Raw genomic sequence first — 13,655 nt, forward strand, 5'->3', positions numbered from 1 at the left:
GGGAATATAAAAGGGAAAGGAAGAGGACAACGACAGAGCCCGAAGGAGCCCGAAGGACCCCTCACGGCCCCACACCCAACGCTGCCCTCCCCACACGGCCGCCCAGAGGCTGGGGCCGGCGCCTTGCTCTCTGAATGGTGCATTCGGCTGTCAATCACAGCTATGCCCCGCCCCGTCGATGTCAGGCTGACGGACATGGGTGGAGCAAGCCCCCTACCTCTCGCACTCCGATTGGCTGAATCCGCTGCCAGTTGGCTCCGCCTCCTCGCTGCTCCCTCTGGATTTACAGTGCGGGGAGGAAAATGGTGCAGGACCTCTCGCGATCTGATTGGCCAAGTGGGAACGCCACTCAAATAAAGACTTCGCCTCTGGCGGACAGCTGACTGCTCAGCTCCGTGACAGGGACGGCGCTGCGCTGGCGATTGGTCAGCTCTGCTGAGTCCCGCCCACCCGTCCTGAATACTGCTCGCCGATTGGCTGTGGCGCATGTCCGTCAGGCGGCGGGCGGGGCGCTCGGCTGTCTGTCCGCGGCCCGGCAGCGGCGGCTGATGGCGGACATGGGGCGGCGCGGCGGGGCCGGCCGGGCCCTGGGGCTGGCAGCGCTGGTGGCAGCGGCCTGTGTGGCCGGTGGGTGAGCGGGGCCGGCCCGGCACGGGGGAGTGCCGGGGGGAGCGGGCAGGGCTGCCCGGCTGCTGTAGGGAAGATTGCGGGAAAGGGGCCGGGCCGCGGTGCTGGGGAGGGGGAATGTGAGGGGGGCTCTCGGTGTCTGTGGGTGCCAGGCTCAGGACCCAGGGGTGGCAGCGGGGGCTGTCACTGTCACTGTGCTGCAGCTCCCTGCCCCCATCCACCTCCAGAGACCGTGCTCGAACGCTTTTCTCCTGTCCCTTTCAATCCGAGCGCTGCTTTATATTCAGTTATAATTTTCTATAATTTTATTGTGTAAATTCGTTATATAACATTATTTTTATAATTGTATCACAAAATTATATAAGTTTATATAATATCTTGCCTATTTTTATAATGCATATGTATAATTATGGGTAGTGTGTTACTTTATTAAATTAACTTATACTATGCACAAATTCTATTAAAATCCAATTCTATAAGCTGAGACAGAGGGATTCAGATCAGAGACCAGGAACATTTTTCCCTGCCAGGGTGAGCCTTTGGAATAGGTTGCCCAGGGAGGTGATGGGGTCACCACCCCCGGAGGTGTTTAAGGGGCATCTGGACCTGGCACTGCTGGGTTCATGGTTGGACTTGATAGTCTTAGAGGTCTTTTCCAGCTCTGCTGATTCTGTGATAGACACAGATAATTTTGTTATTTTGCATGAATTTTCACGTTTTGCTGAGCTGTTTCTGTGGTTGCTGCAGCCTCTCTGTTACCCGCTGTGAGTCAGGCTCGTGATGGCACTTCCAGGCCCTGTAAATATTTCCCACCCAATGTTCAACCCTTAGCCTTCACAAAGGCTTTTGAGAACTTGAGGTACAGTTTTGGCAGGGTAGGAATTAGGTTCTCTATTCCATAGACAATTGGAGGGAATCTGTTGATGTTCCCAAGTTCAAATTTAGTTTTAATCATTGTTATCTTGAACAACAGTCTTGAATTTCCCTTCCAGTTGTGAAGGGTTAATGCTCTGATTCCATCCACCAGAGCAATCCTGCCCTAGGTGAGCCAGTTTGCCCTAAATAATGTGACTGTGTAACAGCCCTGTGAAATCCTATGGATTTGTGGGCATTTTGTAAATTCTTACTTAAAGAAATTGGTCTGGAAACATTTCTGCCCTTCAAAATGTGGGTTGATCCACCATTAAAATTGGTAGCAGACCACCCAAGGAGCGCATCAATTGAAATAAATTCTTGAATCTGCTCCATGAATGTCACTTGGCTTGGCCTCTTTCCTTCCTTTGCCCCCCTCCCCAGCCTGCACCTCAGACCTTTGTCCTGTGGTGTGTTTATCATAACATAGCTCAGATTTACTGTCAACATCTGTGTGCATGATCATGGGCCAGGCTTTGGAACAGCATCTTCAAGGTCACATTAGTTAAATTAATATTAGAGAGGTTTTTAGCTGCACAACGCATCAGTTTACTATTGCATTGTTTTTGTAAATGGCCTTTAGATTTGTAGATTCCCTGGAAAACTATTTTATATCACTGCTTGGATTGGTAACCAATTTTCAGTGATCATATGAATAAATACTTCTGTTTTCTTCAGACAGTTACCTTATTCATGTAATTTTGAGGTATGCAATCAGATTCATTGTATAATTAGGACTTGAACATACAGGCCTGCAAACAATTATTACTCTGTTACTTGGTTTTCTTATATCAAATCAGTTTTCTGGTGGCAGCCTACTCAGATTGCTCATTGGGGAGCAAATGCCTGAAATTTTGCATTGTTACTGCTTATGTACACCAAACAGGTTTCAAAATGTATTTAGATAAATGTTGGTGTACACAGTATTGCAGCTGTGCCTGAGTGACTTTAAGACAGGAAGCCAGGTTGAAACAAGCTCTTCTCTTATTTCTGTGGAGTCCTTTCTGACTTTGTTATGCAGTAAATTACTGTCATCACAAAACAGTTCAGAAATGTGCTTTTAGTCAACTTTGCTGTTCAGGTAATGGGGAGGAGAGTGAAGGGGATCCCAGAGCAGTGAAAACCCAGTGTTGCAGGCTCCCCACAATCAGCTCAGCTCCAGCTGCATCCAAGGCAGACAAACCTCTCCTGGTGTCATGAGGGGGAGGAGCAGAGCAGGGACCCCAGAGCTGCTCTGCAGGAGCCAGGCTGTGCTGGCCCTGACAAATTCCACTGGCTGTGGGCTCAGTGGCTGCTGCCTGCATGAACAGAGGGGTTGTGCCAAGCAGTCCTGGAAGCAGACAGAGCTGTGTTGGTGCTTTGTGAGCTTAACAGGGTTTTGGAGTCTGCCTGGCTCCATGGAGAGTTCACTTTACCAGCTCTGAGCTGTGAGGCTGCTTGTGGCTTGTGGGATCTCAGCACCTCAGGACAGAGGTGCAGAGTGACCGAGACCACCCTTGGGGGCCTCGGGAGTCCTGGAATGTTGCCAGAAGTGTCTGGTGGCTGGACTTTGATCCTGCACAGGAGATGACACCTGTATGAGGACTGGGAGAATTTCACTGGGGTGAATGGTGAAGGGATAAGTTAACTAGAGTGTAGAACACAGGGTTTAGGATTTCTGTACAGGGGGATGTAAAGAAGTAAGATGGAGGAATTGGGGCGTGTCCTGTTCTTCTTCTTCGTCTTCTTGGCCTCCATCTTCTGTGGTGATGGTGGCACTTTGGGATTGGTTATTACTAAAAGTGCACTGGTTAATAAGGGTAGAAGGTATTGGGGAAAAATTATAAATATTGTATACGTAACTTCGGGTATAAAGATAAGTGACCGCCCCGGGGGCTCTCATGAGTGTGCCCCGGAGTGTGCCCATGGCTGACTTGCTGTGCAGACCTCTGTTGGGCTGAAAGAAAATCTTTTAGATAAACAATTAATAAACACCGAGACTGAGACAAGATCAGAAGTCTCTCCTCGCCCTTTGAAGCACGGGCTGTCCAAGGCCACCCTGGGCCTTTCCAGGCCACCTAAACAGCCGAGAAACCGAGCAAGTGGCATCCCTGAGCCATCTCCGGGCATAAATCAGCCGGGAAGAAACAGAAATCTACAGTGGCTGTGCTGCTGTTGGAATAACTGTCCTGCTTTTGTTAACGTGGATCTGTTCATTCTCAGTCACTGCTGTACAGAAACCCCATTTTGTGTTCCAGAGCATTATGTGATCAGTTCTCATTGCTGCCTTTCCATACACTGACAGGCATGGGAGGGAGGAAGAAGCCCTGAAAGCTCAGATATGTTTTCCCTGTTCCTGCAGGACCCTGACCTGTCTGTGTCTGTTGCAGGGGTGTGTGGGGGTGAGCTCAGCATCCTGCGCTCCCCTGCCTCGGTCGCGTTCCGCGATGGGAATTGGCCGATCCCGGGCGAGCGCATCCCGGACCTTGCTGCCCTCACCATGGGCTTCTCTGTGCAAGAGGTAAGTTCCAGGTCTTGATTGTGAAATGCCTCTAAGCTACAGACCTGCTCACTCTGCAAATCTTCCTGTCATGTGCTGGAATATATAAAATATTGCCCTGTTTGTCTTGAGGAAAGCATGACTGGACAGAGGTGGTTTCCAGGACAGAGCTGTGTGGGTCATGTGAGCAGCCAGAGGCTGTGCTGGCTGGCTAATTTGAGTCACCAGCTGTAAAAGGAATCCTGCAGAGGCTGCTCCTCAGTTCCTCTGAGACCTAGCTGAGTGCTGTATCCCCCCCATCCATGGTCACAAACTGAGCACCTGTGGGACCACTGTCACTTCTTGCACACAAGCTCTCTGTAGGGCCCTGCTCCTGAGTAATCTCAAGACTGAGAATGGCTTGGCAAGGCAGGCATTTTGTCAGGTCAGCAAGCTGTCTGCTGAGCAGAGTTAGAACAAGTGTGTTGGTTACTTAGGAAATAATCCAAAACCTTGGAAATGTGATTTGTGGTAGTGTTTCTCCACATTAAGTATTCAGATATAATTTTAGCAGTGTTTATAGTGGGGCACATGAGCAGGAGCACTTGGATTGATTCCATCTTGCCTACTGAATTTTTTTGCTGGGCTTCAGCAGGGATGAGTGGCTGTTGAAGCAGTAGATGAAAGTGTAATAGCCAGATATCTTTGGCAGTGTCTGTGTGCAGCCAGATACTGAAATCTGCAGCCTGAAGCATTCTCACAGTGCTGGTGAGGGCAGCCAGCTCTCATTTCTTCCATACATCAGCTAGGGAAGAGGTCTGGTAAGGCTGGTTTCAATGCAAGGCTGCTTAGCCTGTGTTTTGGAATTTGAAATACCTTCCTGTCAATTAGTTCGACTTTTTTTGACATCAGACTAGTAACAAACTTGTATGAGTAGTATGACTAAGGAGTAAATGTTGATAATTTTATCAGGAAAAACCAATATATTGAATGGTATTGTGTGTGTTGCACATAAAGACACCCAGAAAAACAGCAGAGTTTGACCTGTTCTGTTCATTTGGCATCCTGGTCATCCAGGGATGTGTCATGGGTATGATGGAAAAAGGTGTTCCAGTACTCACTCAGTGCCTTTGCCACAGCTTGGGATTCAATTGTTGCTATGGGTCTGTAGCATCCTTTAGAAACAGTTCTGTTACTGTCAATTCAAATCCTAGGAGCAGGCAGGGGAGAAGTGTTTGATTATTCAGTTCAGCCCTGAACTGAGAGTTCCTCAAAGCTGTCCCTAAGGCAGAGGTCACTGTGTGGGCAGCTGCCAGCCCTGGTGAGGGGAGCACTGCAAAGCCCAGGCACTTCAGCAGCTCACATCAAAGTGTGCTCCAGGAACATAAACTGACACTGCAGCAAGGCCACTGGAGAGAATTTGGAATTCTTAGTGCAGTACATTGGGAATTCTCAGAAAGAGTAATTCAATATTCTTCCCTTGTTAAAGGAAAACAAAACCAAACCCCATTTTTGTCCCTGATGATGCTTTAAAAGGTTTTTCCTTTGCTTCTGTGAGGTGATACAAATCATAATGTTAATGACATTTAATTCTAAAATGGCTTTCAAAACAAGGGCAGTTATGTCATTTACACAGATGGGGAAATCTGTTTGCCTTTATTCCAGACAGATGAATTTGTATTTGTATTTTGTGCCTGAATAAACCAGTCAGTAGCCTCCACTGTGCTCTTACTGATTTGTAATTGTAGTAAGCTACTAAGAAATCTTTTTATATTTCTGTGTAAATTTGTACATTTAAGTTTAGTTGCCTGTTGTGATTGACATGTCCCTTTCTTCCCCTTCCTTTCTACCCTGTTTCTTTCTTGTACTGAAAATATAAAGATGTTAGTAGATTTTTTAAGTTCAGCCTTCGCTTACTAAATACAGACTTAAGTATTTATAATTTAATTATGGCAAATAACTCCTCAAGTATCCATTATGTATAATGTTTCCTTAGTGTAGACTTTGCTATGAAGTTACTGGCAGCTTTTAAACTAACAATTCCTTTGTGGTTGACTGGAGGCATTACTCAAAATGAAAGCAGTGTAGCATTAACTTCCTTCCCCATGAAATTTCCAATAGGCTGTCCTGCACAGAGGCATTAACAGGAAAATAAGTTGTTTTGCTTTAATAGTGGGAAGAACTCTCCTCTTTGCCTGTGAAATTTAACTGTTTTTGTTATTTTGTGCTAGGACCTCCCCTGGCCCGGGCTGGGCGTGGGTGATCTGTTTCACCGGCCCCAAGCCACCGTGCTGGTGACAGTGAAGGGCGTGGACAAGTTGCCTGTGAAAGGGTTTTCTTACCCCATTGAGAATGTGAGTATCCACCTTTGGAACTGTCACCTGGTTCCTGGGATTCCTGTGCTCTAATGACAAGTACATGATGCTCTCTGTAGTCCCTGATGTTCACTCATTTCCTGCTTCACTGGAAATTTGCACATCCCCATAACTGATGGATCAGTAGCCTAGTCAGGATTCTGTACAAGGCCCTTGAGGCCAGCCAGGGCTTCCAGTTCAACAGCTCTGCTTGAAAGACAGCTAATTTTAATGTTTGTACCAATCCACTTCTTCCCACAGTAACTTAAGATTTTAAAATCAGAATTGTTAAGTTTCCTGCTTCAGCTGAGTGTGTGATAACATTTTATATGGAGTTGATTTTTTGATGTACTGTATTGCCTCATAAGTGGTCTTTTGAGTTTTCCTCAAGTACTTGACTGTGAAATACAGTACTTAGAAACACATTCTATTATGCTGAGAAGAAACCAACACACATTACATTTACCTATCACTGTCTGTTTTTCTAAGGCTTCTCAGGCTTCTTACAGCAACAGAGAATCCTTCAGCTTGGAAGGAGCTCTGGAGATTCTCATCCAGCCCCTGATCAAGCAGTATCAGCCAGAGCAGGCTGACAGCACTGTGTTCAGTCAGGATCTGAGCATCTCCACAAATGGAGGCTCCATGACCTCTGGGCTGCCTCTGCCAGTATTTGACCACCCTTGGAGTAAAAAACTTCATTCTTGTGTTAAAATTTCCTGGGTTTAAATCTATGCTGTTGCCTCTTCTGCCATAGGATACTTGTAGTGAATGGAAATGTGCCATTCTGTGTCTTTTTTTTAATAAAACCCACAAGTAAGTGTATAAAAAAATGAACAGTTCTATTTGCTTGCCAGTAATGGCACTATACTGTGCTAGCATTTTTTCTATTTTTAGTAGGTTTTTTATATGTGTCTTTTTTTGTTTCAGCAGTTGGTCTTTCTGCTGGGTATATTTTCACCCATCAGTTTTTTGTGGTTCATAACTTTCCATTTGCTGTGAGATTGTTTCCCTTTTGCATTGCTTCTATATTTGTTGGTCTTGTTTTACTGATAAACAAGGCTTTACTCTCAGCCTAAATAATCCTCTTAATTCACAGTCGTGGTCCCTTGGAGTTCTTCAGAGTATATTGTGTCTGCCACTTAAATAAAATGTCTGTTCATAGATACACAGGTGATGTTTTGCACAAAGGTTCTTATTAATTATTATCACTTTGGAAATGTGCATCCCTTTACTTTTCTTTCTTTGTTGAGATCGGTAGTGCTGCAGCCACAATATACAATCAGGAATGGAGAGGGGGCAGTGGACCAGTGACATGAGCCATTTATTCAGCACATCAGTCTCAGCACATTGTCAGACAGTGGAGACAGGATGTTAACAGCTGGCTGATCCACTGGGAATGCCAAGGGGGTGTGACATTACAGCATAGCATAAAACTATCTCGGCTTAGATTTCAGCTAATCACACATAGAGCAACACATATTGACAAGAATTCTGTCCAATCATATGAAACACATGTAATGGGAGGTGAAACAGAGACTGGTTCATAAGAGACAAAGAACAGAGATCCATTCGTACTAGCTTTCTAAAGATATACATTAAATAACCTTGTTGCAATCCATAAGCCAGTTTACAGAGGTCTGTTGTTATTTGTCACGTCTGCTCTACTGCTTAGAAAACTTTTTTGCTGTATGTGCAATGCTAACAAAACTTCTGCCTGAGGCCTGCCTTTTTTAACCATTTTCTCAAAACCTTCTAACTTTATGAATCCCAGCAAGTAGCCCCTGTTTAACCCAAAAATCTGACTTTGTCTTCCAGGCTGTTCCTTTCAGTCTGGACAGTGTTGCAAATGCCATCCACACTCTGTTTTCTGAGGAGACCCCCGTGGTGCTGCAGCTGGCCCCCAGTGAGGAGGTGAGCATTGATTCACTCCTGGTTCCACGTGTCCCAAGTGGGGAATCCTCTTTCCACTGGAGTGGCTGGAGCAAACCCAGTGGATCCCATGAAGCTGTGGCTGGTTGGTGTGTGTGTGGAGGAGCAGGCAGGGGCAGTGCTGGCAGTAACCATGGCTGTTCCTGCAGAGGGTCTACATGGTGGGCAAGGCCAACGCCGTGTTCGAGGACCTCTCTGTCACCCTGCGCCAGCTGCGCAGCCGCCTCTTCCAGGACAGCTCCATCCTCAGCTCCCTGCCCCTCAACTCCCTCAGCAGGAACAACGAGGTAAAGCACATCCAGCACTGGGAACTCCTATGGGGCTTCTTTTAAAGAATATTCTTAGTTAGCTTGTGCTTTTCTCCTTTCTTGCTTTTTCTTCCCTCTTTCTTTGCCTAAGAGCCCCCTCCTAATTTTTTCTAACTGAATTAACTAAGTTCAAACATTTTTTTCTAAGTAACTTTATTGAAAGAGTTATTTCCTTCTAGCATGTTCTGATGTTGTAGCAGACAACTGTTATAAAATACTTGCAACAAAACAAACCCTAACTTGGTTTTCATCAAAGGAAGTACTTGTCTCTGCCTCTCCCCTCAGGTTGACTTGCTTTTTCTGTCAGAACTTCAAGTCCTACATGATATTGCCAGCCTGGTAAGGTGTTTTGAAACATTTTCATATGTGTTGTGTCACAAACTTCAGAGATCTTTCAAATAGAGAAGCCATAGCCAGGATATGTGGCAACCAATGATGCATAATTTTGTTGTGTCATCAGCTGGTTCCATCAGCTTAAATAATGAATTCTCTTTGTACCAGCCCCATCAGTGCAATTGTGAATGAGAGCTTTAATCATCTGTAGTTTTCTTTTGTGTTGTGTTTGGTCAGAACAAGGGCAATTCTGAGATACTCAATGAAGAATCTGCTGGGGCTTTCTTTGGTGTCTAACTTGAGAAGTATAATGGTAGTTAAGAACATGTTCTTTGCCCTGTCCACCATTTTACTTCAAAATATCTGAAAAGGCTGGAGTGACTTTTGTGCCATGAGTAGTGATGATGGTAGAAATGCTCCAGTGGAGGGGGGTGAGCTTTTAATTCTCAGGATCTTTTTACTAAGAAGCTGCTGTCTTGTTGCTGTGGTTTGTTTTAGTGGGTCAGTGGTGTGTGGGTCTTTTTGTTTCATTTTGGTTTGGCTTTTTCTGTGTGTCCTTTAAGCTGCAGCTCTTAACTGTTGAAGTGAAAGGAAGAATTGTGGAAAAACTCAAAAATTCACATTAGGTAAAGGGCTGGTGGAGACAAATGGTGCTTTTGAGAAAATGAGGTAGAACAACTTTTGTTTTGCAGGCTAGAAATGCTGCAGTTTAAGTGGTTAGAAAGATGGGATTAAATTCCTTGTTTGCAGGGGCTGTTGTCTTGTGCAGGCAAATATCAGTGCTGCATCTTCTCACCTGCAGAAATGCAAGAATGTCACTACTGTCCTTTGAGATAATTTGGATTATATTAGTTGGATTTTCTCAATATTGGAAGATACTTCTCAAATAAATTACTTTTGTATGTGGACAACACAAGGTGGAAGTTGCAATCTACTGAGCTTTGCAAGGGCCAGTTTCAGACAAGGAAATGCTATTATCTAAGTCTTGTACTTATGTGGTTTTGTTTTCTCTGAGTTTTATTTTCATGGCAGTTACAGAACAAAGATTCTGATGTCAATAAATATTCTATTTCTTTTTAGTACAGCTCTCTATTATGTGGATGTAACTTCATGTTAGGAACAGATGCTACATAATAATCATCTGCTTTCTTCTGTAGAATTAAAAAAAGAAACAATTATGGACAACTTCTAGTTAAATTGGCAAGAATTCCATTTCCTGATTATGGAATATGACTGTAAAAAGTGAGACAGGATTAGTCCAAGTAAATTGACTTTGTGCAATGTGTTTTTAAAGTAACCTGTGTGTAAATTAATTTCTTTGTGCCCTCCATGCTGTGCCCAAGCTGTCTCGACACAAGCACTTGGCCAAAGATCACTCTCCAGACCTTTATTCCCTGGAGCTCTCTGGCTTGGAAGAGATTGGGAAACGATATGGGGAGGACTCTCAGCAGTTCAAGGATGCTTCTCAAATTCTTGTAGACTCTTTGCAAAAGGTATATTGTCTGCCTAATGAACAAAACTCATGGTAATACTAAGAAAATAATTTTTATTTTAATTACAAAGAAGTAACTTCATTAGTGTTGGCTTGCCTAATGCTTGTTTTTTTGTTTTGTTTTTAAAATGCTGTTGTTTAGTTATAAAATTGAATGTTACAATTTGCCTCTCTGGAAAGTGTTGGTGTGATTCCACAATGTCTTTAGATATTTTGAATAAAGGAGTAGGGGTGTATTGAAACCTTGTATCAACAGGACTTGATATGTTTGTTTTTCTTAAACAAACACCTTGCATTTGAAAGCAGCAGAATGCCTCACAAAAAGAGGCTTTTGGAAATATCTTTATCCCAAGATGCAGTGGTTAGTTTTCCCTTGCCCACAAAGCTATGTAAATGTAAATTTCTATGATTTTAAAATAACCATCAGCGTGCTCAAGAAAGTAATTCTTCATTACATAATCATTAGTTAAATTTTTATTAAGATCAGTCACTTTTGAGAGCTTCCAAAGTGTGATGAAAAAATTCAAAACCATCAATTTGGTAAGCCAAGTACTTGTTTTCTCTAAGCATTGCTCTTTGGCCTCTTCAACCTTAAGGAAATATGTTTAAATAGTAGACCTATTAGCATTTGATTAAAATATTCAGGTCCCAGTGGGAGTTTGAGAACCTGAATATTTTATTGGAACTGACAGACACACAAATAGGAATGATGTGGGGATGGGCCTTTTGTAAAAGGGAGAACAGAGTAAGTTTCAGCCCAGAAAGCAAGCAGAAGCCACAGTCTGCTGAACAGTGACTGGGGGTTTGAAAAGGCATTGTAACCAGGGGAAGGCTGACACTTGGTGGAATTCTAAAATAGTGTAAACTTTTGTAGCTTTCCATAATTATTCCTGAAGCTGACATCTTTTATTTTACTACATCTTGCTAACAAAACTCTGCTTAATTCCTGGCTGCAGTCTAGGCTTCCAATTAAAGCACCTTTTCTTTTGCAGTTTGCAGATGAGATGTTTAATCTCTATGGTGGGAATGCAGTAGTGGAAGTGGTGGCTGTGAAGGAGTTTAACTCTCCCCTCTCCAGGAAGACTCGCTCAATTCTCCAGGCTTCACAGGTAGCAGAGCCACATTTTTCTACATCTCATTTATTAAAAGTGATCCAAAGTGTATCAGTTCACCTGAGTGTAACCTTTTTAAGGACTAAAATACTGACTGACTTAGGTGTGAGTACAGCTTACTTATTTGTCATTCAGTAACTTCACTTGAGGAGGCCTCTGGGGGTCATCCAGTCCAACCTACTGCTCAAAGCAGGACTAATTTAGGAGCTAGATCAAGTTGCTCAGGTTCTTGTCCAGCAAAGTTCTTGGAAAGTCCATCCCTGGAAGTCCCACAGCCTCTCTTGCATTAACCACTTTCATAATGAAAATTCTTTCCCTTATGCCTTGTTAGAATTTGCCTTTCTGTGTTGTCTCCCCAGTGCAGGCAAGTCCTGCCTCCCAGCTGTGGGAAAACAACTTTTCCTTGGCTGGGTTCCATGATGCAGTGTCCTGTGTCATTCCAGAGGCTCTGCTGGCTCCTATTCCCCTTGTCCCCCAGGAGCTCCAGTCCCTCTCTGCAGCTGCCCAGCCTGTGCTGTCACCTGGGTTGTTCTGGTGCCCCAGGTGCCCCAGGTTGTTCTGGAGCCCCAGGTTCAGGACTTTGGATTTCATTTTCCTGTCACTTTCTTCTTTTGGGTTGCACTGATGCCACTCACATCATCACTTTTTTGCATTCTGTGCCCTTGCATCAGATTTGTCTAGACAAAAGTGCATCTCTCTTACTTAGCTTGTCAGACTTTGGATGGTGTCAAGATGTTTGGTGTGCAAGCTCACTTTAGATTAATAAATATTTTCTTTGTTGCAGAGTAAAAATGAAAATCCATACAACCTTGCCTATCCGTACAACTACGACTACTCTGTAATCTTCAACATTGTCCTGTGGATGATGATAGGTCTTGCTTTAGCTGTGATAGTTATCTCCTACAACCTGTGGAACATGGATCCTGGCTATGACAGCATTATTTACAGGATGACAAATCAGAAGATAAGAATGGATTGAGCTGCACTGTATTTCAGCACAGGAAGATGATGAAGAGCAAGGTCTCCTTTAGCCTGTGTGGAAAACAAATGTTCTGATATGGTTAATTGTGGGAGTTTTTTAAAGGTGTATTTATTTCTAAGTATTTTTTCCCTCTTTCAAGACTATTTTAAATGTTAGTAGTAGCACCAGATGGGATTTAAAAATTGAAATCTGCTTGTTTAAAAAAAACCAAAACAGCACTCCCCAGAGTAATAGTTATTAAAGTGACATCATTCCATTTTTTTTTTATCTTGTAACATGAGTTTTTGAAATGCCCTGTACTGCCTCTGCCTGTGCAAACCAGATAAAGTGAAATTATGATAGCAACATATTGTTTGAAACTTTTGCACTGGAAGATCAAAAATTATAGCTAAATTGTTGTGTTGTATATTATGAACCAGCTGTAAATGTTTGATGTAAATATTTGTAATGGTTATATGTAACTTCAGAGAGGATAGTAAATATTCTTCAGTAAAATACTAAATATAGAAGTACTTCTATCAGCCTAGGACTCTAGTAGCAGAAATGGATTTTGATCTCATGCTGATGGCTCAGAGGTGAGCTGTACACAGAAGGATCCTTTCCCCAGGACTGCAGTGGTTGGGAGGTGACTAACACTGGTGTGGCTGCTCTGTGCTGTGCAGTCTCCAAATCCTGAAGCAGCACCAGTCTGGTCATGGTCTGATGTCACAGTTGAGAGTTCCTGTTATGATGCTTCATGTTCCTTCCATTTGTGTTGATGTTATTATTATAAAAAAAAAAAATCAGTTCTTTTTGATGATAAGAGTGGACCAACACTTGATTTAAGTATACCTGAATTATAGTCCTGCTTCAACCATTCAATAAAACAAAGAACAGTTGTTCTGGAATGCATTTATTCCTTGTGGCTTTGTAGATGTGGATACTTCTGTTTAGGATTTGTTCAGCTGACCAGGGCAGGTGTGGCAGCATCTGATGTGTGACACTGGCCCTAAGGCTGCAGCAGTTTAGTTCAAACTGTTCTTCAAAAGAAAAATAGTCTTGTGTGAATTTTCCTAAACCAGATAGTGAGTGTAGTTAAAACAAGTGGTTAATCTCTGGCTTGAGTCTTTTTAGAATGACTTCTTCCTTAGAAATTTCTAAGGAAGATC

General features: G+C 43.4%; 1 protein-coding gene across 1 annotated transcript; it reads left to right on the forward strand.

Annotated features, from left to right (window-relative positions):
- The first annotated feature begins 524 nt into the window (after positions 1-524).
- Positions 525-13,394, forward strand: ATP6AP2 (ATPase H+ transporting accessory protein 2). The gene is made up of 9 exons (XM_058018992.1): positions 525-627; positions 3,909-4,039; positions 6,229-6,351; positions 8,167-8,262; positions 8,430-8,567; positions 8,874-8,927; positions 10,265-10,414; positions 11,406-11,522; positions 12,310-13,394. Exons 1-9 carry the CDS (start codon positions 549-551, stop codon positions 12,502-12,504), a joined length of 1,083 nt encoding a protein of 360 aa, XP_057874975.1. The 5' UTR covers positions 525-548; the 3' UTR covers positions 12,505-13,394.
- Positions 13,395-13,655: the final 261 nt, after the last annotated feature.

The sequence above is a fragment of the Melospiza georgiana genome, chromosome 2 (assembly GCF_028018845.1).
Source record: "Melospiza georgiana isolate bMelGeo1 chromosome 2, bMelGeo1.pri, whole genome shotgun sequence".
Classification (NCBI taxonomy): Eukaryota; Metazoa; Chordata; class Aves; order Passeriformes; family Passerellidae; genus Melospiza; species Melospiza georgiana.